Here is a 23,136-nt window from a genome sequence, read left to right as displayed (position 1 = left end):
GATAAAGTGCTGAGGGGTCCCTAGGGCCTGGCAGATGCTGGAAAAAATAGCATCTTCCAGAGAGAAACCCAGTCCTTTCACACCAGTGCAAATGCTGGACGCTGGAGGGGCGCACCTCTCTGCTGGCCAGTGCAAAGCTTTTCCTGCTGAACGTCATCCCCCCAGCCAAAGACAAAGTGTTTCAGAGTCACTGCTTATCTCCCAGGCCTCAGTTTGCATTGTGTGACTGTGATGGACAACCCGAAGGAAGGATGTGCTGTCCTTTTTTCCCCTCCTTTGACTCATACCTGGAGCAATGGTGTATCCTGTCACCTCTGAAGTGGTGGCTGCAATGCTGCTTGCTGTGGCTTTTCTGCAGCAAGCAGCAGAGCAGAGTTGAAGTGATTCAACGGAGAGGGAAGGAAAACAAACCCTAGGAAAGCCTAGATCATTGCATATGTCCGTGAGCATTGACTGGTTATTGCATCAAAAAGGCTAGAAGGAAGGGAACAGGGTACAGTTGTCTGTTTTGTCCTGCATACAAGCTGGAATGGAGAGAGGTGTAGTACTCCCTGTCAGCAGAGAAGAGGGAAATGTCTGAAACAAGCTTCCTCCTATTGCTTTTAAAGTTGCATGAGTGGAAGGGAGACAACAAGTTGCAAAGGTGTGAAGCCTGCAGTGGTGTTCATGCAGCAACTGGGAGACAGTCTGTGGCTGCGCTTCCCCATTAGCACACAGGGCTTGCAAATGTGATTTTGCTGTGGGTAAAAGCATTCAGCCCCTACAGAAATAAACACAAAAGCTGGTGGGCTGGGACTCATGAATGCCAAGCTCTACATGTAGTCAGTGGAGAAGCTAAACCTTATTGTAATACATGGCTTCTGGGATGCAGGAGAGAGCTAGAATTGGCATTGCCAGAGTTTGGGACTGTGTGGTTTCATATTATCTTTGTGGAGTAGAGATTTTAAGTTTTCGAGCTTCTCATTTATGCCCATTTTGGCTTCGGTAATGGCAGCGGGAGACAGGGAAAACTTGTTCTTCTTCCCTCTCTCTTTTTTTCTTCCCCCAGGAGGTTTTTGACTCTTTCCAGAAGGGAGCAGATTTCCGGCTCTTTCCCTCATCCTCCTGATCTGATTGAAAAGCAGTGGGGGAGAGAAGCAATCTCATTCAATCTGTGATTTGCATGTGTTCAACCCTCCTGTCCTGAATCTGTACGGTGCCTTTCTGTGCGGCTGATAACAGCTTTCCCATGCAGCAGCTGCATGTGTGTGAAATTCCAGCATCTTTTATTTTTTGTTTCCTTTCTGCTGCTCCTTTGAAGCTGCAAGTAATCCTCCAGGCACCAGTGCTATCTTTCAACAGACTCTGACTGATGCAGTGCTGTCTTCATATGGGATGGGATTTGGGAGGTTCATTTTTTCACCCGGGATGATTACAAGCTTCATTTTGACAGACATTTATACACTGCAGGTGGTAGTGTTGGTGCCTTAAGACTTGATTATTGGTCCGTTATGTTTCAGTTTTCGTCAGGTTCATATCTATATATGTTTAATATGTGTGCATAAATGTAGATTTTGTATACATACACAAAGTTGTCTTCTTGTGGTCATAGTTTGGGTGCTTTCTTGTAATGCATTAAGCGGTATCACTAATATAATGAAATGATGTTTGTTCTTTCCTGTCCTCTTTAGGAAAAGCTCTTGAATGCATAGCACCAAGCTGAGAACCAGGAACATTTCTAAAATACAGATAGCTCTGATGACAGAACCTGCATGCTCTTTGCATGCTTAATAGTGAAGTCTTCTACATGACTCATCCTACCATCCATATCCTCCCCAGAATCAGTGTCAGCTAGTACCTTTGCAGTCGGTCCTGTCAAATCCTTGACATCTCTTTGTGATAATGGTGTATGGGCCTGTAGTGAAGACGAGTGCTTTTTTCTGGAAGTTGTGGAGGTCACAAATCCAAAGCACTGAAAACAGAAGGGGTCCGTGTGTGTTTTTGCAAATTCAGTGGTGGTGGTGGGGAAATTAACATTGTGTTTATAGGCCCTCCCCAATTACTGATCTGAAAACTAGCTACCAAGTGTGGGTAGATTTCATTGATAAAAGTGCCTTTTCCCTTGTGCATTCTCACAACTCTGTAAATAATTAACAGGTCAAGTATGACAGCTTGGGTTTGGATACTCATGGCTACTACCTCTAAAGCATCCCTTCAGTCATGAAAACTCAATCAGCTCCAGTTTTTCATAGAGCAGCAGTGGTCTTGAATTGCTCCCTGCTCTGAGGGACGAAAAAAGAATTATGAGCAAACATAACCCATATCCAGTTAGGTTATACAGGATTGGAGATGTTATGATCAGTTCTTCAAGGGAGTAAAAACTCTGAATCTTAAAGCAGTGTTAAAGATCATTAGAATCACAGACTGGTTTGGTTTGGAAAGGACCTTAAGATCATCTAGTTCCAACCCCCTGCCATGGGCAGGGACACCTCACACTGGACCATGTCTCCCAAGGCTCTGTCCAACCTGGCCTTGAACACTGCCAGGGATGGAGCATTCACAACTTCTTCGGGCAACCTGTTCCAATGCCTCACCACCCTCACAGTAAAGAACTTCTTCCTTAGACTTAGACTTAGAACTGTCTAACCTGAACTTCGCCTGTTTCAGTTTGAACCCATCACCCCTTGTCCTATCGCTACAGTCCCTGATGAAGAAAGATGCCTGAAAGGATAGATGTTGAGGATTGATAGTTTCTAGAAGGAGGCTTGTCAGCAAAGCTCACATTGTTGCAGTTTCATCATTGGTTTAAGCTGATCTAAAACTATGTCTTCATTGGAAGAGGAGCCCTGCCTTCTCCCTGATGCCAGCCATGTGGTCCTGCACCCTCCTGTGTACAGGTGTTTGGGATTATGTGGCCTATAGTGCCCACCTTTATTCATGAAGCTAATCCTGCTTTTTTTTGATGGATTAGTTTCCAGGAGGATGAGCAAGCTGATCTGGCTTGCCGTGTTCTTCTGTGATCCCTACAGCGCATGCAGGAGGTGAAGGCATGCACACTTGGGAGCAAAAGGGGAAAAACAGGGCGATTCCCTTTGTTGGTAGTGGGATTTTTGAGGTTGGCTTAACCTGACTGTAAAAACCATGCTCTTACAAGGTTTGTATCACTGTGTAGCTCAAGGACATTCAGTTTTAATCTCTTTATACTTGGGCCCAGCAGTTGTTTGCAGAAGGAAGGAGCAAGTAGAACTGAATTTATAGGGCTGCAACTGTCTAGACCTTTGAATAAGAATGTTGGCTGTATTTACAAAGAAACCTTGAGAAATGGAACAAAAAAGGCAAGTGATGCTTTGGCGTGGTTTGATGCTTTGACTGGCTCTCTCATCTGCTCTTTGCCACGGTGCCTTTGGTCTGCTCCACTTCAGGAGTTCGCTATACTGCCAGTTTCTCTGTACCTAATTTAAGATGTTTGCATGTTCAGTGGGAGGGTGGCTCCCTTTTTTGTTTCCTTCATCTGAATGTGCCACATAAGAAGATACACGATGCTGTAATTTCAGGAGCTGAGTGTTTTTAGGCCTCCTCTGTTCTGCATTTCATCTGTAGGCTCAGGGAGGGAATTGTAACTTCTGGATGCAAAGAAGTCTCCAGGGATTGCATGCAGAGGAGGTTTTTAGACTTGTGAAGGAAACAGGCTTTAGGTGAATGTGCTGTGACAATCCCTTCCCACGCATGCACGCTTCCAAACCGAGTGGTAATTTCGAATGCTTTTAAAAATGGTTAGAATTTTAATGTTATTGCCTTCTGAAAAGCTTTGTGGAAAATGGTGATGGGGTGGTGATGGGCAAGAGATGCAGACAAGTGCCCACAGAGGGCAGGGCAGTCAGAGCGTGTGGATTACACACTCCATATGGGGCAGGCGGATGGACTGTCTGGCTGTGCTGGGGTGTGTGCTCCCTTCTGCCCTGTGGGACCACGGCAGGGGACATGGTGAGGGGGGCTGTGGTTATAGCTGCGGGAGGCTGGGGCGGGAAGCAGCTGCGGGGCAGAGGGCACAAATCTGCAAGGAACTAGTTTTGGTCAGTTCCACCGCTGGTATTGTGGCTTGTTTATTGCATTGTCTTGCAGGCAGGGAAAGGAGGGGGCTTTGCTTTTGTGTGGTGCTGTCAGGAATGTGCAATCCGGGGGTTTGGAGATATCCTGGGGGGGAAATCATGTGTGTGTCCTTTTTTCCAGAGGCTTCAGACTATCCCTAAAGACAATAGGGTGGAACTGAGGCTCTGTCAGGAGCTTGTCTGCGTTTTTTGAGGACTTCTGGGTTATAACTAAACCTAAAAGAGTAAAAAGAGAGAAATGGTAAAAAGAGAGAAATGTATTGCAGGCTTGTGGGATGCTGCAGGCGAGAACTGTGTCTCCTGCCTGTTTGACATACCCATGTCTCACAGCCTCCTAAGTGCCTGGTGTGCAGCAGCCTGGTGCTTTAATGCTGCAGGCACCACAAAGATCCCTGGCACGTGTCTTGACCTTTCACAGGCATGATCTGTTCTTATGACTTCTTGCTGTTTAATTGCAATCTTATTTTTGTGGTTAATGGCCATATTTAAACATGGGATGTACAGTAGTGTAAGAATATCCAATGTCCGAGACTGCTGGCAGTCTCTCACGTGATTTTTCCATTAATACATAAGGTTCTTGGCCCTCAAGAGTAGAACACAGGCAGCAGCAACCACTTTTCCCTTAAAAGCAGGGCTAGCACTCACATCTGGGCCAAACTGAAGAGTTCAGACCACTTAGAGATATCTCTTTAGCTGGGTAATTTTGCTCTCCACAGTAACATGGTTTTTCTTGGAAGTGCCTTTGGAGTGGCTTGCCTCGCTTCTGTGTGCAACGAAATGGAAACAGTAACTTACTGTAAATGCCTGCTTTTGATCCCATAGCTGGGTTGGGTGGTGGCTTGTTTTGAATCTTCCTATCTCTCTCCTGAGTTTTTGGATGCAGCCTTCCAAATGAAGGGCAGGTCTTTCTTCCTTTCTCTTAAAATTTCAAAACAAAGCACATACCGAAACTCCTCTCAAAACTATTCCACAGAGATGTTCCTGCATTGGGAGGGAAGGAGATTCTTTGATTAGTGCTCCTTTCCTCCCTGTTTTAACCCCTTTCTAGCTGTGACCATTGCCTGCACTGGGATTCTTCATTCCTCCAGCATAAATTATTTGGCTAGTTGGGACATAGCTATAGCCTGCCATACCTGGCAGCTTGTGTAGGGTGAGTGTTTCTGGTAGCTTAGGTAGGAGTTCTCTCTTTTCATATACTCAGTAGAGAAGTGTGACCACAGCTACCATGCTGGCATCTCGGGACAGTAATGTTTAGCAATAGTTAGCTTTGCAGGAGCAGTGAGGAGGTTTGTGTAACAGAAGTAGATTCCAAGGAGTCCTTGGTTAATGGCTGAGAAAGCCTGTTATTTTAAGACTTATTTTTATGAATTGCCTTAACACGTGGTCACAGCCCATCCAGACTGTCTGTGGCCCATAAAGAGATGGCACTCAGTTACAGACTGGGTGTAAGAAGAAGAGCAAAGGTGTGTGTTCTGTAGTGGAATGGCATTGTCTTATAGCAGGAATCACTCATGTTATTTTCCATGTGTAATTGCTTAATTGGGATGTTGAAAGGTTAGCTTTGATTTTGTTTTGATATGTTTCTACATTTTTGTAGGCAAGTGTGTGGCACTTGGATGTCTAATTAGAAGAAAACCCCTGAAAAATACTGATGTGTGTGGGAGAGGTGAATAAAGGTAAAGACAAGGGGGGAAGGGTAAAAACCCTGCAGGCTTTACTTCCTTGTGGAGATAACAACCCTTGCAAGGGGGGTACCTCTCTTATAAACTGTTACACAGGGATTTATTCTGGTAGAATTCAACAGTCATGACCTTTCCTTTTCCCTTTTAAAATACTAGTGAATGACATTTTGGAAACAGACACCCTCTTTGTCTCCAGAACATGCGCTGAGGGACTAACGGGCTGTCCCAGGCCTTACTGAAAGGAGCCCTTCGATGGCTGGAAACGGCTGGATCGGACTCTGTTGCCCTTCTGACTCTTGATACCTTTGAGGCAGCAGGGCAGCATCACCGTTAAGATGTGTTTCGTATCATGGTCTTTCTGTCCTCTTAAGAATGGAATTAAGTTTCTTGCCTGTGTCTAGAATATTCGTCTCTGCTGGAGAGGATTCTCTTGCATCCGCATGTTGATATATGGCACAGAAATGAGAGCTTTCAAGGGGCCAAAATTCAGGGTGAGCCCTCAACATGTGCAGCTCTCGTTTGGGGATATTCTGACTTCAGAATGACTGGCCGTCCATGTTTTCCCCTTGTTCTTACTGTGTGCAGTTAGTGCGCTGGGTGCTCTTTCATGAGGGCTGCTTCTGAAGCTGTGTGCTGCCCAAGAGACAGAGGGTTCAGTCTTTCTTTGTCCCTCATGATGCCACTTTGGGATGCCCCTCATGAGCAGAGGGAGCTGCCACGCTGTTCAGGTCGCCCTCACAGCGCTCAAGGGGGGTTCATTCCCTTTTATAGATACCCTTTTGTTCCCCTCTCTTGCAGGGAGAGGAGCTTTCCAGGAGGGGGACGAAGAGGCCAGGCTTAGTGGTCTTAGGAGTGGATTTATTCTTTTTTCATTATTTTGGGAGGGAAGGCCTGGGAGTTGTTTCTCTCTAACTGTTTCCAGATGGTGCTGCTGGAACACAAAGATTTCTAGTGTGTTTGGGATGGCGGCAGCGAGACCCCCAGCCCCCCCGGCACTTCCTGTGCAGCTCCACAATCCTGCAGGCTTAATCGGAAACAGCCCTGGCTGCCGAGGCACTCCTGAAGCCTGCCTTTTCTTCACCCTGTGCCCCAAGCCCTGTGATCTCTCCCTCCTCCGGGCTTTTTAACCCCTTGCCATTACAGCTCTGTCCCATCAGGCTGCCCGCCTCGCTTCAATCCTTTCTCAGGCTGGCTTTGGGCACTTAGAGTGCCCTGGAGACGGAACTGCATTTGGCTAGACTGCTTGAAGAAATTATGCCTCTGGGGAAAGGAAAGCTGGTTTGTAATGCGAACCTGGGAAAATAATTTCTGTGACTATCTAGGGCAGCTTATGCAATCAGGCCAGCGTGTCCAGGGCACAGAAGATTTCTCTCGCACCTATTTGCCTGCAGCACTTGGTATACAGGAAGATTTTTGTCTGAATTGTGTGCTGTTGTGCCTTTATCTCTTTTTTTTTTTTTTTTTTTTCTTTTTTTTTTTGTGTGCCAATTTCCCTAAAAGCAAGGCAGGTTTAATTTTATATCACAGCCTCTTCACACCCAACTAACAAATTGGTTTCAGCCTTTTCTTCTGCAGGTAATATAACAACTATAATTTTCTTCTCAAAATTAGGGGTACTCTTCTTTGCTTTTTTGCCTTAGAGCAACAGCCTCTGAATATCTGTAAAATCAGCCAAGAAGCTTGTGATAAACCGACTTCACTTCTGGATCTGTGGTCTGTCATCTCCCTCACCTTGTTCTCTTCCATGTTCTCCATCCTGGTTTTTTGAGAAGGAAGGAGCAATGAAGCCGTCTGCTAAGGCAGAACTCTGTAGTCCTGTTCACTTTGAGAAAGCTTGTAGTCGTCATGTTTGAGCAAGCCGGCTTTTCACGCCATGAGCATTTTGCCCTGTAATGAGTGGCTTAGCATAAATAACATGTGAAATGCTTCCTCAGCCCCATATAACAATTATGGCATCCAAAGATGCCCCCAGTGCTGGATTTTAAAGCCTTGTTATGAACCCTGTCCTGGTGAGTAAGAGTGGAAGTGAAGATGAGCTGCCATTTTAAAATGCTTCTGCCTAGTAAAAGAGGAGGGAAATCGATATTCTGTGCTGTTGACTTCTGTGCATGCAGAGTGTCCTTGCATTTGCTCGATCATAGATGTCACACTGCGCACAGTATTCCCAGGGGCTTTAACTCACACTGGGTCTATTATTGCCAACCTAGGTCATGGACCAGCAAAAGCAGGCTGTATTTCCTTTATGCCCAGAGCAGTATGAGGATGCTGCCATATGTAGTCCAAAATAAAACTGTATGGTTTTGTTTTGTACATTTAAATTACACTAAATTAGTGAAATCTTATGTCTTTGAGAAGCTGAAAATACCCCTTAGCTGGTCTGGAAAATGAAAAACCCTGTTGGTTGGAAAGCTGCTTCTGACCTCCAGAAAGCTACTTCCATTACTACTTCTTATAACAAATCTCTGTAAAATAGTTCAATTTTAGCTCTTCTGTTTTGGCCGTGGAAGTGATTTCTGTGTATGAAAGTCCTCCCCCTTTCTGCAAAATCAGGCATCCATATTGTAACTTCATATGGACGTTGTCAGCTTAAACCCTGAGTGTGCATTTGTAAACAACAGACTTGAAAGTTTAAATCTTTGTGTGGTTTGATCAGATGTATATTTGTGTGTATTCTGTTCTGCAGCTTCTGCTATACCAACCAGTTATTATTCCTGTAATATATGCAGGGTTTTGCAGAACAGAAGTTGCCAGGAGGTTAGAGTTAAGATGTATTTCAAATACAGAAAACTGCACAGACACGTTTGGACAGCTTCACCAGGGTGCTCCCTATCCGACAGGGATGCAGCCTCCCGCTGAGTTGTCCTGTTCTCTCTTGCTGGCCACCTCATGGGCTTGCCTAGCTAATTGCTCCCAAACTATTCAAACTGTGGTCAGGGTAGAAGGCTATTTTTATTAATCTGACATCACCTTCCTTTCTTGTCTTTACTGTGTCACTGGGCTTCCTGCCCGGGGAGCCTCTGGCAGGCCTGGCCTCCCTCTTGGCCGGGTCCCTGCCCTTAAATGATGGTGGAGAGAAGGGCCTGCAGGCCCAGAGGCAGGTGATGGGCAGCCTGGGGCTGCAGGGTGCTACAGAGGTGGAGCTCAGGAGAGCTGTGGGCTTGCAAAGCCTTGAGGCTGGTGCGGGGACCCCTTTGTGCTGTGAGGCTGGAGGCGGGGAACCCCATCAGGGGAGCCCTGCAAGGCAGTGGGGTCCTGGCCAGGAGCTCTCGTCTCCCATGTGTCCAGCATTGTCCTGGGTCCTGCTGAAAACATGGTATTTTTAGGAGAAAGGGAAACCCGGGGAGGGGAGGGCAGGCCAGAGACTGCCGTCACTGTAGCAACTGGGCCAGAATTCCAGGAAGGAAGAGGGGCCCGAGGGGCCTGCATCCCAGCCTCCACCAGGGAGGCTTCAGGCACCCTGAAGCATGGAGCCCATGGGTGCTCTTCTGCTCTCCTGGGGAAAGCTGCCGGCATCATGCCCCATGCGGTTGGAGCACTGTGCTGGCAGCAGCAACTCTGGTTTTCCCTCCCTCAGGAAGTGTCCTTAGTGATTTGGGCGGGTGTGGGAAGCCAGGGCAGTGCTGGCCAGCATGAGTCTTCCCAGCCATCAAGGGCAGTGGCATGCAGCGTACTTGGTGTGGCGCCTTTTATCAAAATTTCAGGCCTTTAGTCCCCAAACACAACTTAAATAAAAATGAAAGGATGGGTAAGAAGTAAGATGTAATTCCTTTTACTCGCATCCAGAAAACTGTGCAGGTTGTTGATTTCAGGACACTGACAAGGAAGCAAATAAATGGAAGTCCTTTGCTAGATGACGTCTGCGTGTCTGGAAACTGGCCAAAGCTGAGAAGCAAGTTTAATTGAAAGTAAAGACAGCTGAAGGGATTTGTCCCACGCTATAGATGCAGTTATTGGAACTGCAGAGTGATTAGCAAGAGCTATATATCAAATTAGGGTAACTATCGAGGGAGAAGGGTGACATTAAGATCCATTTAAAAACTACTTTAGTTCAGTTTTTCATTAATAATCGGTAATTCACCCTTACATGCTGCTTTTCCCATTAATTTTATCCACAGACAATCTGGAGTAGGGAGATGGCACACACAATTGAGAATCCAGACTGAATGCATCAGCTACGCTTAGACAAAGAAACAGATACTTCCTTTTTGCTTATATGCAATAATTTGTGCAAGTAAGGGTCTAATGAAGAATTGCCAATTTTCTAACTAATAGTTAGGTCAAGGCATTTGCAGTTTTATTTGTGCTCTGCCACAGTTAAAATACTGAAAAGCCTTTTTCAAGCCCCCCCTCGGCCAGCACAGGCTTTCTGCCTTTCCTCCTGTGCAAGAAGTAAAGCAGAAGAGATGGTGAAATGGCTGGGCTGTGGCGAACAGTGCTGGGATTTCTGTCTGGCTCACAAGCTTTGCTTTTTCGCGACTGTCACTTTCAGATTAATAGTTTAGTTGCCAGTGTTCAGCTTGCTTTTTTTGTCGTTGTTGGTTGTTTTGTTTTTTAACATCTTATTCTCTGTGTTCTGGAAAAGTGGCTTCTCTTTGTGTAGCACAAGTCTCTCGTAAATGTGTAGCTTGTGCTATCTCACCACTTCAAAATCCCATTTTGCTTTCGGGAGGAACAAGTGATTTCTTGTTGCCTTTATGTCGCTGCTATGTGTAGTGTGGGGGTTTCCGGCTTTCCGAAGCTGCGGGTCTCCCTCGCCACTTCTGTCCAAGCCACTGGGCTGCTGTGCTGCCAGGAACTCTTGGGGGCAGTCAGAGCAGAGGCAGATGAGCTGTTCCTGTGTCGGTTTTGCTGCTGTTGCTCAGAACCTAGGAGGCAGTTGTGAAACTCAAAAGAATTGCATTAACTTCACTCCCACTTTTCTAGCATTGTCTGGAAAGCGGGAATGCTGCAGATCCAGGAAAGAGATTGCTTGGTCATGTTTCTGAGGTTATCTTTGCAACTGAAAGGACTTGACACTTAAAGTTGAAGCTTGGATGCAGCAGGAATTAATTCTCTGGCTGGGGAAATATGGATGCACTCACTAAGCTAACAGTTCCTACCAGCAGAGTTTTAATCTCCGGGCTTTAGTTTGGCTGTCAAGAAACAATTGCTAATCAGGCGTCTCTAATTGTTGTGTCTGGCAAAGTGGCGAGTCTGTGATGTAAAATTAATTTGTTCTGGGGTCAAGTTAGGTCAAGGAAAATGACTGCCTCTTTAAGCCAAAATTTGCTTTTAAGAAGGACTTTCAGACCTTCCATTATGTTACAGCTGTGACATTTCCTACAGAGGACTGACTCTACTCCAGTCCTCTGTGGCCTTTCATAAGTTAATAGCACCCGCAGAACTGATCACTTCTTAGTGGTGTGCTGGTTTATTGACAGTTCCTCATGTTTTCCAGATGCATCTAATTCAGCAACTTTTAAAATTTATCAAGTTGAGAGGTGTCAAAAACCCCAATGACCCCCAAAGCCTGGCTGTGCTAGCGCAGGGGCATCTCTGTTCCTCTTCAGTCATCTGCAAATGCCTGTACTGTGTTTACCTTGTACCCGTGGCTTGCAGTTGTGTCAAACGTTACTATTGCAAATGTCAATGAAAAAGAACTTGTGTTAGCAAGGCTGGGAAATCAAAGGGGGAAAATTTGAAGGAAAGAGAGGGGGTTATAGGCTTCATGGATTTGGCTGAGTTGTGACTTTCGTCCTGTTAAAACCAGTTGGCTGGCACAGAGACTGTTGCCGGGGTGCAACCACAATGCTCACAAATCCTATGGAGGTGTGGAAGCCCATGTGTGAGATCATCAGTATGGTTTGAATAAAATCACAATATGTGTTGCAGAAAGCTGATGTACTGTATTAGCTTCTAGGGGTTTTTTTCTCCCCACTCTAAAGCAAATTGCAAGTACCTGAGAAATGCCTTTCCGTGGTAAACAAAGTCATGAAACATCCCAGTGTCAGTTTGATTTGATTTTGCAGGCTAGCACTGACTAACTCAATTTCTTTACCAATGTCTGGTTACATGTTGGTATTGAAAGAGAAATGTAATTGTCAGGAGGGAGTTGCAAGAGAGATGGAGTTATCTGGGGATTCCCTCTCCCACCAGGCCGCTGCCTGAGGGCAGGGGCGCTCCATGTTTGTGGGCAGGGTATTTGTGTCAAACATACCCTCTCTCTCTTTTCATTGCATTTTGTAAGATTAGTTTTGTGTGTGTGCAGGTAGAGGAGGAGATTGAGTTGTTATCCCCAGCCTCTGCTGCCTTAGATCACCCACTGACTAACAGGGGTTTTCTCTCTGGACGTTGCTGGACTGTCCTGTTCCAGTTGCAGGAGTTTTAGGCTTTTACTTCTTGCTCTGTTTAGTTTTCAACAAAAGCAAACTCTGTATGGAATAATCATGCAGCAGGCCCTGGATTCACCATTAGTGACCTGTAAAATTGGCAGCACTGGAGATTATTGGCGAGAGACGGTTTCCCTAGGCGCTTCCTGCCTTCTCTTGGAGAGTTAAGTTCAATTAGAGCAATGATACGCACAGCGGGGATTTTGTAAAGAGTTCAGTACTTGGTGGTGGCATTGCTGTATGAAAGGCAGAGATATCTTTGGCCTTTTTGTGACCTTAATGCTCCAGCTGCTACCCTCTTTCTAACCTCTGCTTTCTCCAAACTCTAGCTTTCCTCATCTATCCTTCTTTCACCTCCTCTTTTGCCTTCTGATGCAACCATACCCCTCAAACATTTTTAGTCTGTGATTTGTGGGATTTGTCTTCCAAAAACAAAGTGGAAATTGCTAGCTGTGGGTTTTGTGTTTTTGGTTTTTTTCCTCCACATCTTTCTTGTTTCTTTCTCTCACATACAGCGGTCTGCTCTCAGATACCTATAACTGTCTTTCTCTTCCTTTTCTCACTCTTGCAATTTGCTTCTACAGTGAAACCATTCTGTTTCTAGACATGGTTTTTGGGCATCTAGGTTCTTTGACTTTAGGAAATCCCATAAAGTTCTGTTTTGTCTCTTTTCTGCCACAGCCCTGTGGTAACAGCCCCTGATGCAGAGAACATCATCCTCAAAATAACGATTTCTTTTCCTTTCTTCGTGATAAGTTCCAGCTTGTTTTCTGTAGTGGCAACTTCTCCATTTATTCCTTATTTTCTGTGTGGACATCTTTGTTTTCCAAGGTGTTGAGACGGACTGCCACATGAGCATGTCTGAGCTACTGACCTTGCAAGTGCCATGTACAAGTACTGTTAAAAGAGTACCTGGAATGGTCTTTCAGAAGAAGACTATCTCCTGATACCAGGTGAACATTTATGGCACTTAGATATAAGTTGGTAGACTGTAGCGTGTGGAAGAAACAATCACAGTACTTGTAATGTGTACTTACATTGGGGGAGAAAAGTGCTAGCCTGCCTTTTCATCATGATGTTGCTTAGTGCTTAATTTCATAGTTAAAACCCCAAAGCTTTGGATGGTGCTGTAGCTGTCAGTCTCCACTTGCTTCTCCCAACTTCTGTGTCTTTCCTTCTCTTTCTGTATTTTTTCTGCTTTACCTGCTTGCTGGCTATTAGTGTTTGGGAAGAATGTACTCACAGGGTGGTCAACCTAATTAATGACCATTAATCCCCCAAAATTGGCTGCCAGAAGTTTTGTTGTCCTTGAAGCTCTCATACTGTGCACGCTACCGCAGCTTTAGTGTGAGAGCCAGAGAGGCTGGATGTTTCCTGGCAAGTTTCCATGGAGAATCCCCTGGGCAGGTTTGAGGTAAAGAGGAAGAGAGGGAGGATGAATGCAAATTTAAAATAGCATTGCTAGTGCCTGTGTTGGAACATTAGCACCTTACTTTTTAGCAGAAGTTGTATTTGAAGTGTTCTTGTGTAAACTGTGAAGTTGTGCCAGCAACCACAGGCCCTGTATAGCGCAGAAGACTCCTCTCTGGTAGGAGCTGGTCTGTTTAACCCAAATATTCCAGCTCAAAACCCAAAATACCTCAACAGAAACTCTTGCTGACAGCGATCACACATCTCTGTAAGCTTCGTGCCTCGAATATCTTTGATTTTGACAATTCGGAATTGTTTTGCTGTGTTTTGTTAGGGTCTTCCCCTTTGGCCTGCCTCTCTCCTCCCGCTTCCCCAAGAGTTGCTGGAGAAAGTGCAAGGGCTGGCTTCGGAGTTCCTCCTCACAAGTCATAACAACAGATAGGGACAGACTTAACTGATTGTGGAGGGTAGCTATTGCCTTTCCTCCTCCTAGCATTCTGCCAGGAGTTGCTTATGAATGCATGGGTACCAGGGTGAAATTGATACAGCCTTGGTCTAGTTTAGTTTATCCTCCACCCAGAGAGACAGATGCACACATGGGGCACGTGTGAGTGCCCTCTCCCTGTTTCAAGTGGGAAGTGTTGGAGGGAGAGTAACAGAAAATAAATTAAGAGACAGAAATAAACATTTGGGAAGTATCGTGAAGTATGTTATCTTAATCCCCACTGCACGGCTAAAATAGAGACAAGTCTGGGAATTTCATGGAGAGATTCCAGAAGTGTTGGAGGTTCATACATCCCCACAGAACAGTGTGATGGGGCTGCCAATAACACAAAATGTGTTGGCTCAGAGACCCTTCTGAGGTGAAACAAGCAAGTCTAGAGGATTGATCTCCTGCTGGGAGCGTGCGACGTATTGCTTGGGCTTACTGACTGCTTTTTAAGTTCATGTTAAGCTATTAGTATAGTTTTGAAAAGGAGAAAATTACACTTTATGGCTAGTGTTTAGGGAAACGTTTCTTCAAGATTGGGCAAGGTGGGCGGTAGTTTCTGTAATTTTATGTTCTGTTTTGTTCAATGTTCATGATGATAAATGAAGTTTGCATATAAGAATTCTTTGGAAAATTACAAATATTATACACAAGTGAAATTACAGAGGGTAAGGTAGGATTAGTTTATGCTTATTTTATGGCTTTTTTCTGTTATTCTTTTTCTTCTGCACAGTTTGGCACATGCAGTTGAAAATTAATTTTAGGTGTATTGGCTTACATGGGAAATAGGAAGTTAGCAGAATGCTTTAATCTTAGCTCATCCTTCCCCCATTTCATGCAGGTTCTTGTTTTTGGCTGAGTTAAGACAGACATATAATTCCTTGATTTCTCTTCCTTGTAACCCCTACATTCACTCTGTGTTTTCTTGTCTTGCAGAACGAGCCTCTGACTTCAGGTTATCATGGATACCCAGCAAGAGACAATCAAGTAAGAGTCTGATTGCAGTAAATGTTGTGTGCGTCTCTGTGCATTTATGGGTGTTTTGTCCGACAGCTTCCTGGCTGTCTTGTTATGGAGTGGAAATTGTTTTGTTCTATTGTGGAATGCTTGCAGAGATATATGTGGTAAGCTGAATCTTTTTTATGGCCTCCAGCAGTATGTGGCAATGTGCCTGGTAAGGGGTTAAACATGATCCACATTACCAACAGCTCAGGAAATTCTTTATTCTTAAAAATGTCATAACTTAAAATCACTGTCCTAAGCTCCCGCTGTATCTCCCCAGTGTTAGTGAATGTAGCTGTTCAGTGCCAGTGCATGCTTGGCCCTGTTTTATACTTACTGCTGTATTTCCAGCATCTGGGGAGCAAAACAACACTGAGTTTTTTTGAGAGTCTGCTTTGCTGGTGGAGTTAGGGAGTGACACGTCCCGTTGGGTTGTTTCTAGTATCTGTGAATTTGTCTTGCCTTCCTTTCAAGTCCTGCAGGGCCCCTGCCCCTTGCTCTTATTCAGGATGTTCTCCTACAGCAGTAAAAATCACACTGTTCATTTGTTGCATCTGTAAGCATTCTCTTGCCTCCTAGAGAAGAAATCCCAGTTGATGAATTTGTGTGTCGGAAGGAGGAGATGCTTTGGAACAAATGAAATTTAATGGCTTGTAAGATACAACTGCCACACATTAAAATTCCCTTCTTAGAATGAAGGGGTTTTTTTAGTGTTCTGCAGTGCTAATGCAAAGCAGAGTATGAACCAGTGTAACAGGAAATTAATATGCACGGAAAATCAATAATGCAGCACATTTCAGTAATGAGCAGATAAAACCAGAATCAAATTCTTCAATACTCTCAGGTACTGCTATATAAAGAAAGTGATTTTCATCATATCTTGATGAGGCCTGGGTATATGTAGAAACAACTTAATAGGAGATGTTTTTATGAAGGAAGTGCAGCGAAGTGCAGCCTCAGCAATCGAAGAGCTCAAATCTTTGGTGCTCGTAATGTGTCTATGAGTTTCCACATAGGAGGAAATTATTCAGAATGTCTGCTGGGATATATTAAACTGTTAACTAGCACGAATAAATATTACACACTGGGATGCTGTGAGAGTTGTGTTTCTACTCTATCCAGGCTAAGATACGCTAGGCTGGGAGGCAGAGCCAGTCCCAGATCGTTAAAGCGGTTCATATCTGCCTTCAGCTTTTGCCTTTCACTGTACCTACCTATTTAGGGGTGTTTTCAGGTGTTTCATTTTGGTGACTACCAGTATGTCCTGCTTCACAGGTTTCCTCCTCCTCCTCCCTTAATAACTCTTCTGATTTGAAAGCCCAGAACTGCTGTTGCTGGCAGGTCACCAGATCAGCGGAGATGGGCATGAGAAGCTGTACAACAGCCAGAGTGTGAAATGAGAATTACAGCCTGGGCAGCCTTGGAGGGCTCTGTATGGGTGAGCACAGGAGCAATGTATATTAGCAAGTGTGCGTATGAATTTCAAATGGCAGGTAGCTTTAGGGAGATTTCCATTTAATTTAGGTGTTTTCATTTTAGCAAATACTTGTAAAAATCTTTTTTGGCCTCCCCTTCCTCCCCCCCCCCCCCCCCCCCCCCCAGTTTCCTTAATGTCTTCATCTGTGGTGTTTGTCCTTCTGTCTTGCTTTTGGCCTTGAAGCAGCTTAAATTCAGGTCTGGTTTTCACTAATGAGGTTTCAAGGCTTTTAGCTAATTTGATCGGGAGCCTCTAACATGATAGCAGCAGGGAAAGAAGTCGTCTGTTGCCACACGCTTGGGCTGGTGCAGGAGAGACAGCAATGGCTGATCCATCACCTGCCTTTCTGCTCTGAGGAAGGAGGAAGGAAGTGGTGTGGGAATATGTGTAATGATCTTGAGCTTATAACAAAGTAATTATGACATGTAGGAGCAATTCTGTCAGATTTCCTCAGATTAGGAGCTGAATTTCATCTGGTGAGTGTAAATCTCTGTGTCTTGTTCTTTCCCATTGCAGCTCTTTATTGCAAATACTTGGGCTTTTTACCACAATGTTTTCCTTAGCAGAAATAGCAAAGCAGAGCTATATTTTTAGGGCTGTGTAGCCCCAGTAGTCCTGCTAGAAATTCTGTGGCTATAACTTGCCCTTTCTTTCACCTTACATAGCATCCTACTCCTTCACTTCTTTGTACATCCTTTTAATTCACTCCTTCAAGCTCTAAATGCCGTTAATTGCTGGCTGCCAACCTTTCACTATGCTGTTTTTACACCCTCTAGTGGTTAAATCATGCCCAGATGTTCCAGATTATCGTAGGTTTTTTTTCTTCCAGCTAGTGAAAATACGTGATTGTGATTGGTTTCAGTCCTCACTTTGGCCATTTGGGAATGCTTGGGTCTACAGTATGAAGTTTATTTTGTATCCTTTCCCAAATATTTAAGCATTCTGTCATCATCACACATGGGCAGCAGCACTGAGGCAAATGAGAGGGGTTCGTGCTGAGGCTGTTTTCCTCTTAATTCTGCTGTTGTGTGATTGCCTTATGATAACCCAGAGCTTCAGGTTTTTGTGCAGCCCCCTTGTTCCTCACTTGCCCTGCCAGAGTGCTGGCTTAGTGGACTTCTTGTGATAGGGCCTGAGGAGCACATGTGCTAAATGATTACTTTGCATGTTTGCCTAAAAAGAGAAGGTTTTCTGTTGCCGAAGTGTGCTGCTGGGTCTACGTTACAGCCATGTAAGGAGCTGGAGAGCTCTCTGGGACTGTTCTCAAGAATGCAAGGTTTGCTCTGTGGACGTCTAATGCACACGCAGGAATGGCAGCATGCCCCTCTTTTTCCCCAGAGGTAGGCTGATGGCAGGAACAGTAAAGGGAAAATAAGGGAAGTGTTAGTGGAGCGCTGTTAGGCGAGATGAGAACCAAGTCTTTTGGTGAGGAGAGCTTATTCTCTGGGGACTGTTCAGTTCTTTATCCCTCTGTTGGGCTTGCCAACAAAACGGTGTTTCTTTTTTAGTAACACGAGCGCCTGCCTAAAATGCACTGAACCAAGACTTCCTTGCTTCATTTCCCAAGCTGTGACAAACAGCTCTGAGGTACTATGAGTTGGTCTCAGCATGGAAAATGACTGGTACAGCTGTACTGATAAAACTTTTACATACAGACAAACTCATCAAGAATAAAGACTCTACTACCAGAAGGCTATTCTATGCTAGCTCTGCCAGCTCATTTTATATAAAGCCAAGGCCTATGTCATACTGCTCTAGTGCTTTTCATGTCCAAATGCATTTGACATGATATTTGAAATTTGTTCGAGTGCTGAATACTGGCACTTCTATGGCAGAATTTGGCAGCTGCACAGAGCAATTTTGTGCCCCAACAGGAAGCCAAATGGTTAAGAACACCTTGTTTAGCTGCTGCTGAAAGGAAGAGAGGAGGAGAGAGAGGTAATTGCACACACCAGAACTCGGTCAGGATATTAGAGCTATTACACCTCTTCTGTTATGGAAAGTGATCCTCAGCTATCACAACGGGTTAGGATATTGGTTTGAAGCCTCTTTTAAAAGCTTGTACTTGTGTGAGTATAATTCTTAAATCAAACTAGGCCATTGGCTTGGTACTAATGTGGTGGAAACATCGTTACCCATCACAAGTGACATTTCCTTCAACAGCTTAATTTCGGTGGCTGGTTTTCCATCTGAGCACTCACCAGGCTTGACCTGTTGTTCTCATGTATGTAGATGAGACTGCAGTCCAGGGTAGCGTGGGTGCCCATGGCAACTGCTAGGAACAGCTTTATCACTGTCCCCGTGGTTCGAGTTCAAGCTTAAGGTGAAATGCTGTTAAATCCTCTCCAATTGTCAGCCTCTTCCCCTGGGCCTTTCTTGCTGCTGTGGAATATCTGCTGTGGCATCGTGGCTGTGTGCACTCCCCTCCCAGGGCCACAAGCTGGTCTGGGTGAACTGAACTTCGGCCGTGGCAGTCTGTGAGAACAGGAAGCCTCCCCTGATGCTTTTTTTCCCCTGTTTGTTTTCTTTGCCTAGTCCCCCCTGACATGGGGAGCTGGGCAAGGAAGCCCTTCATCCTGAGATGTGAAGGGGGTGTGTGAGCTCCTGTGGGGAGGCAGGACCGCAGGTCACCGGCCTTCTTGTTGAAGCTGCCTGCACAGAGGCACCGCTCCCGCTGGTGGTCTCTCTGCAGTGAGCAGCGGGGATCTCGGCAGAGAGTTCAGAGGGGCAAACCTCTGTCCTCTCCTCTGTGTGGTCTGAGGCTCCTTCACCTATCTTGCTCTTCTCCATCACATGGATGAAGTGTGAATTTGGGGATATTGGGAGCTTTATTAGCAGCATGGATTAAGATATCCACAAAACTCTCTTGGCTTAGTATTAACAGACCAAGATACTCCTGTCATAAAACAAATAAAAAGTCACTTTCTTAAGGAAAATGATTTGGCCACTTGTTTATTTTTTATTTGTACCATGATAGCACCAGCTACACTTTCCCTCTCCAGTGCCCTACTTTGTCAGTCTTGGAACAAAGACTCCCTGTCTCAAGAGTTTAAATCTGTAATTACTGTTCCTGAAAAGCATCCTAGTTTTTAATTTGTTTTCCTGCTTTGTAACTGACCATGGAAATAAACCCTGTGGTATGTGTGCTACCTGTCTTGGTAACCTGTGAGATAGTGGCAGTGGAAGTGTTAAGTTTTTCAGGAGCTAGAAAGGAGGGTTGTTCGTGGGTTTTTGGTTTGGTTGTTGCTTACACTTTTGGTTTGACTAGAGTGTATTTAATACACGTGGTTGAACTGAGGGACAGAGGGAGGGCCTATAAAGGCTTTAAAGTTAACACCTTACTTCTTGAGTGAATAGCCAGGATAAAGATCAGGAAGCAGCTGAGATTCTCCAAACAAAATGGAGAAGACCAGGTTTGGTGTTCCTAGTGCTTCTGAGGAGCACCTCTCTGCTTGAAGGCAAACAACCCTGAATTTGGAATGGGACCAAGCTAATGAGAGGAAAACTTCTAAACATTTTCCTTCTGTTTAAAACGAGGTGAACTAGGGTTAAGACTGCCAAATCTACTGCTTCTTGGCTTCCACAGCCTCCCTTCAGGCAAGCAGTGAAATGTTTCCACTCTATACTAGACAGAACCGAAGGGATATTCTGTTACTGACCTAACTGCGATGTCCTATAGAAAGTAACAAGCTTCATGGTAGAGAATGGGGTCTGGGCAAACATGTCCGACGTACTCAGGAGATGGGAAGCATCTGTGAGGCAGCTGCATGCAGAGGGTGTGCAGTGGGATAACTGCTGGGGGGTTACCATTTAGCACCTAAGCTGTGAAGGATGTGGGGTAGTTGTGTTATGGAAAGGCAAATATTTAACACTGCAGGAGGGGGGAGTTTGAGAAATCCTTTACTGGATTGCATCTGACACTGATTATAACTCAGCACGTTCAGAAGGTAAAAAAAGAGTTGAGAGAGTGGAGAGGGTTAAGTTAAAAGCAATGTAAATCATGATATCTGAGAAGGAAAATAGCAGAATGTTTAGCTAAAAATTGAAGGAGGAGGTGGTTACAGACTGAAGTTCAATCAATCAGGATGAGTTGGAAGACGAAAGATAAGATCCATGGAGACTAATGTAGCAATACTTCTCCCCTGAATCCAGAGCTGTCTTGGTAAGACATTTGGTTGATCGCTGAAGCACAAAGAAGTGGTTCCTTGTTTTCTCAAGCCAGACTACATCTCTAAGAAACTGCAGGAAAGACTTAGGAATTGTGATTAGAAAAAACTGTAACTCTTACACCACTAAATAACTGAGCTTGTTATAAACCTGCTTTCTGAAATTTCATTCTGAACCAAGTCTCTGTGCTTATATTGGCCACGTTTCCCCAAATCTCTCCTTTCCTTTCTGCTCAGCTTATTTCCTACCATCAAACCCCTTAAATAATACAGGAAGCACGGTGTCTTGCAGTTGACACGGGTCTTGCAAACAGATCACTCTGGCCCTATGTTTATTTATGTTATCCCTTGTGTCTGCTGCCTTTCTAGCCTCTCTGCATACAAGGCAGGGAATCATTTCCTTACAGAACTGTAAATACCTTTCATAAGCACCTCCAGCGAGCTCCATACCAGTGCACGCCTTGCTCATGGTTGCTCAGTGTCGAGAGGAAAAAATAACCACGTGGAGAAAAGTTGTGTGAGAAGAAGTTGAGGAGTGCATCTAGCTCGAGATACGTGGGAAGACTTCCTGACAATAAGCTCCTTCAGTCCTGTAAACAGCTTCTCAAGGGAAGTAGCGATTACCTTGCTGATGAATAGTGCTGCTAAAGCTCTGGGGTTGTAAGGCGTTGGCAGGAAATGGGCTGGATGATGTAATAATACAAATTCCTTTCATGTTTGAGTTCTCCCAATTCAAGCAATTTCTCATCTCTGCTTGGGGTTAAAGAGAGGAGATGTGAGTCATCCTTGCGAGAGGACCAGGAGACCACTTTTCTCCCTGTGATGTACTATTTGACCGTTGAAGTGTTACCTGATGTCTGCAAGAGCCTTGGACACTCCCAAGCCTCTCAGTTATTTTGGCAAGAGGGACAGCATCTTCTTTAGATTTCCCCTTCTGAACGATGATGAGTGCTAGACAGCATGGCACGTGTGTTTGAAGTAGTCTGTAAAATGACCAGTTGGAGGACAAAAGCAGGCGGTGTTGAGCACACAGCCTGTTGATGGGCGTTCTGTCCTGCTGAGAATCTGAAAGTGGCTGTTCTGGATCAGACAGGAGGTCTCTGCCTTCCAGTGTTCTGACTTAGTGTCTAAGAGCAAGTACTTAAAGCAGAGGGAGCAGTGCCAAGATTTGGCGATGCTTCCCCTCCTCCATACTCTTGAAGCAATCCTGTGGCTTTGGGATTTCCTGGCCATAGATTATTTTTTTTTTTTTTTAAAGTCACTTGTGATAGATTTTTCTTTACTTAATTTGTCCAAATGGTGTTTGAGCCCATCTAAATCTTCGGCATCTACAACATCCTGTGGCAATGAGGTTTGTTTTATGGGGGGAAAAAGTTGTTCTGTGCACAGCTAACGCGAAACCAAAGTGGCTTTAAAGCTCTCAGGTGAGGGGGGCTTGGGGTCCTCTGCTTCTCCGGCATCGCGGAGGCGAGGGTATTCTGCTTAACGGAAGGAAAACAAAGCAAAAAGAACCAGAACACCAGCAAGCGGAGCAGGGCGGCGGAGGAGCGGGGCAGCCCCGGGCCGGGCCGGGGTGCCGCTCTGGCGGCGGGCTGCCAGGAGAGGGCAGCCGGCGCACGGCCAGCGCTCGCCGCCCCGCCCGGCCGGCGCTGGGGCCAGGCCCGGGGCGCGGTGAGGGGCGGCCGCCGCTCCTGCCTCTTCTCCCAGGGTGTCCCCTCCTCTGCCTTAAGGCTCTGACCGTGGCTGTAGGGAGGGACGGGGAAGAGGATTCGGCCTCCCTCGGGCCTGTAGAGTGATCAGTTGTCTCCAGTGTGTGTTCTGCAGATCATGAAATATCGCAGCTTGTAAGTGAATGGAACATGTCAATACATATCTTCCATCTTTTGGTTTTTTTATTCCTTCACTCCCAAAAAGGAGGCTAGAGAGCCCAAGAACTATAACTCACTGGCCAGTGTGGTTACAGAACCTGGCAAGATGCTGAAAAAGATCAGATGCCTATGATCAGATCCTTTACTAAAGGAAATTAAGACAACAGACATATATTGCTAATTTTTAAGAAGCAATCACGTCAGATCAATTTGATTTTCTCCTCTGACATGGCACCAGGCCTGGCAGATGGAGAAAGCTGCTGGCTTTGGACCTAGTCCTGCATGACCTTTACATAAACTAGGCAAATGAAAAGTGAAATGAAGAAGGGGCTGAGCATCTCAGTAGAAAACCATATATCGGAGTAATTATGTCCTGCTTTTCTCTGCGTGTGTGATATGGGGTCTTCATGCGGGCTGCCTTGGCTGCTCTGCTCTTCTGTACTATTCATCAGACATCACAGTAATGAAATAGCCACTGAATACATGTATGTGGAGGGGTGGGGCAGCCTTTGGACAATAGGATTAGATGTCAAAAAGATCATAGAACCATACAACTGTTTGGGTTGGAAGAGACCTTATAGCTCA

General features: G+C 45.2%; 1 protein-coding gene across 11 annotated transcripts in view; it reads left to right on the top strand.

The window, feature by feature from the left end:
• The window catches only part of RBFOX2 (RNA binding fox-1 homolog 2), a 173,346-nt gene that overhangs the window by 22,433 nt on the left and 127,777 nt on the right, over positions 1 to 23,136 (top strand). For all 11 annotated transcript variants that reach the window (XR_003990376.1, XM_030478014.1, XM_030478019.1 and 8 more), the window contains exon 2: positions 14,975 to 15,025. Coding sequence is in view for 10 of the 11 variants with exons in the window: in XM_030478014.1 (XP_030333874.1) it covers positions 14,975 to 15,025 (51 nt within the window). In the remaining variant the exon portion in view is untranslated. The remainder of the gene's footprint in view (positions 1 to 14,974; positions 15,026 to 23,136) is intronic.

This window comes from Strigops habroptila, chromosome 3 (assembly GCF_004027225.2).
Source record: "Strigops habroptila isolate Jane chromosome 3, bStrHab1.2.pri, whole genome shotgun sequence".
In the NCBI taxonomy this organism is placed as follows: domain Eukaryota; kingdom Metazoa; phylum Chordata; class Aves; order Psittaciformes; family Psittacidae; genus Strigops; species Strigops habroptila.
Note: the sequence above shows the minus strand (reverse complement) of the source record. Positions and strands in the feature narration are given on the sequence as shown.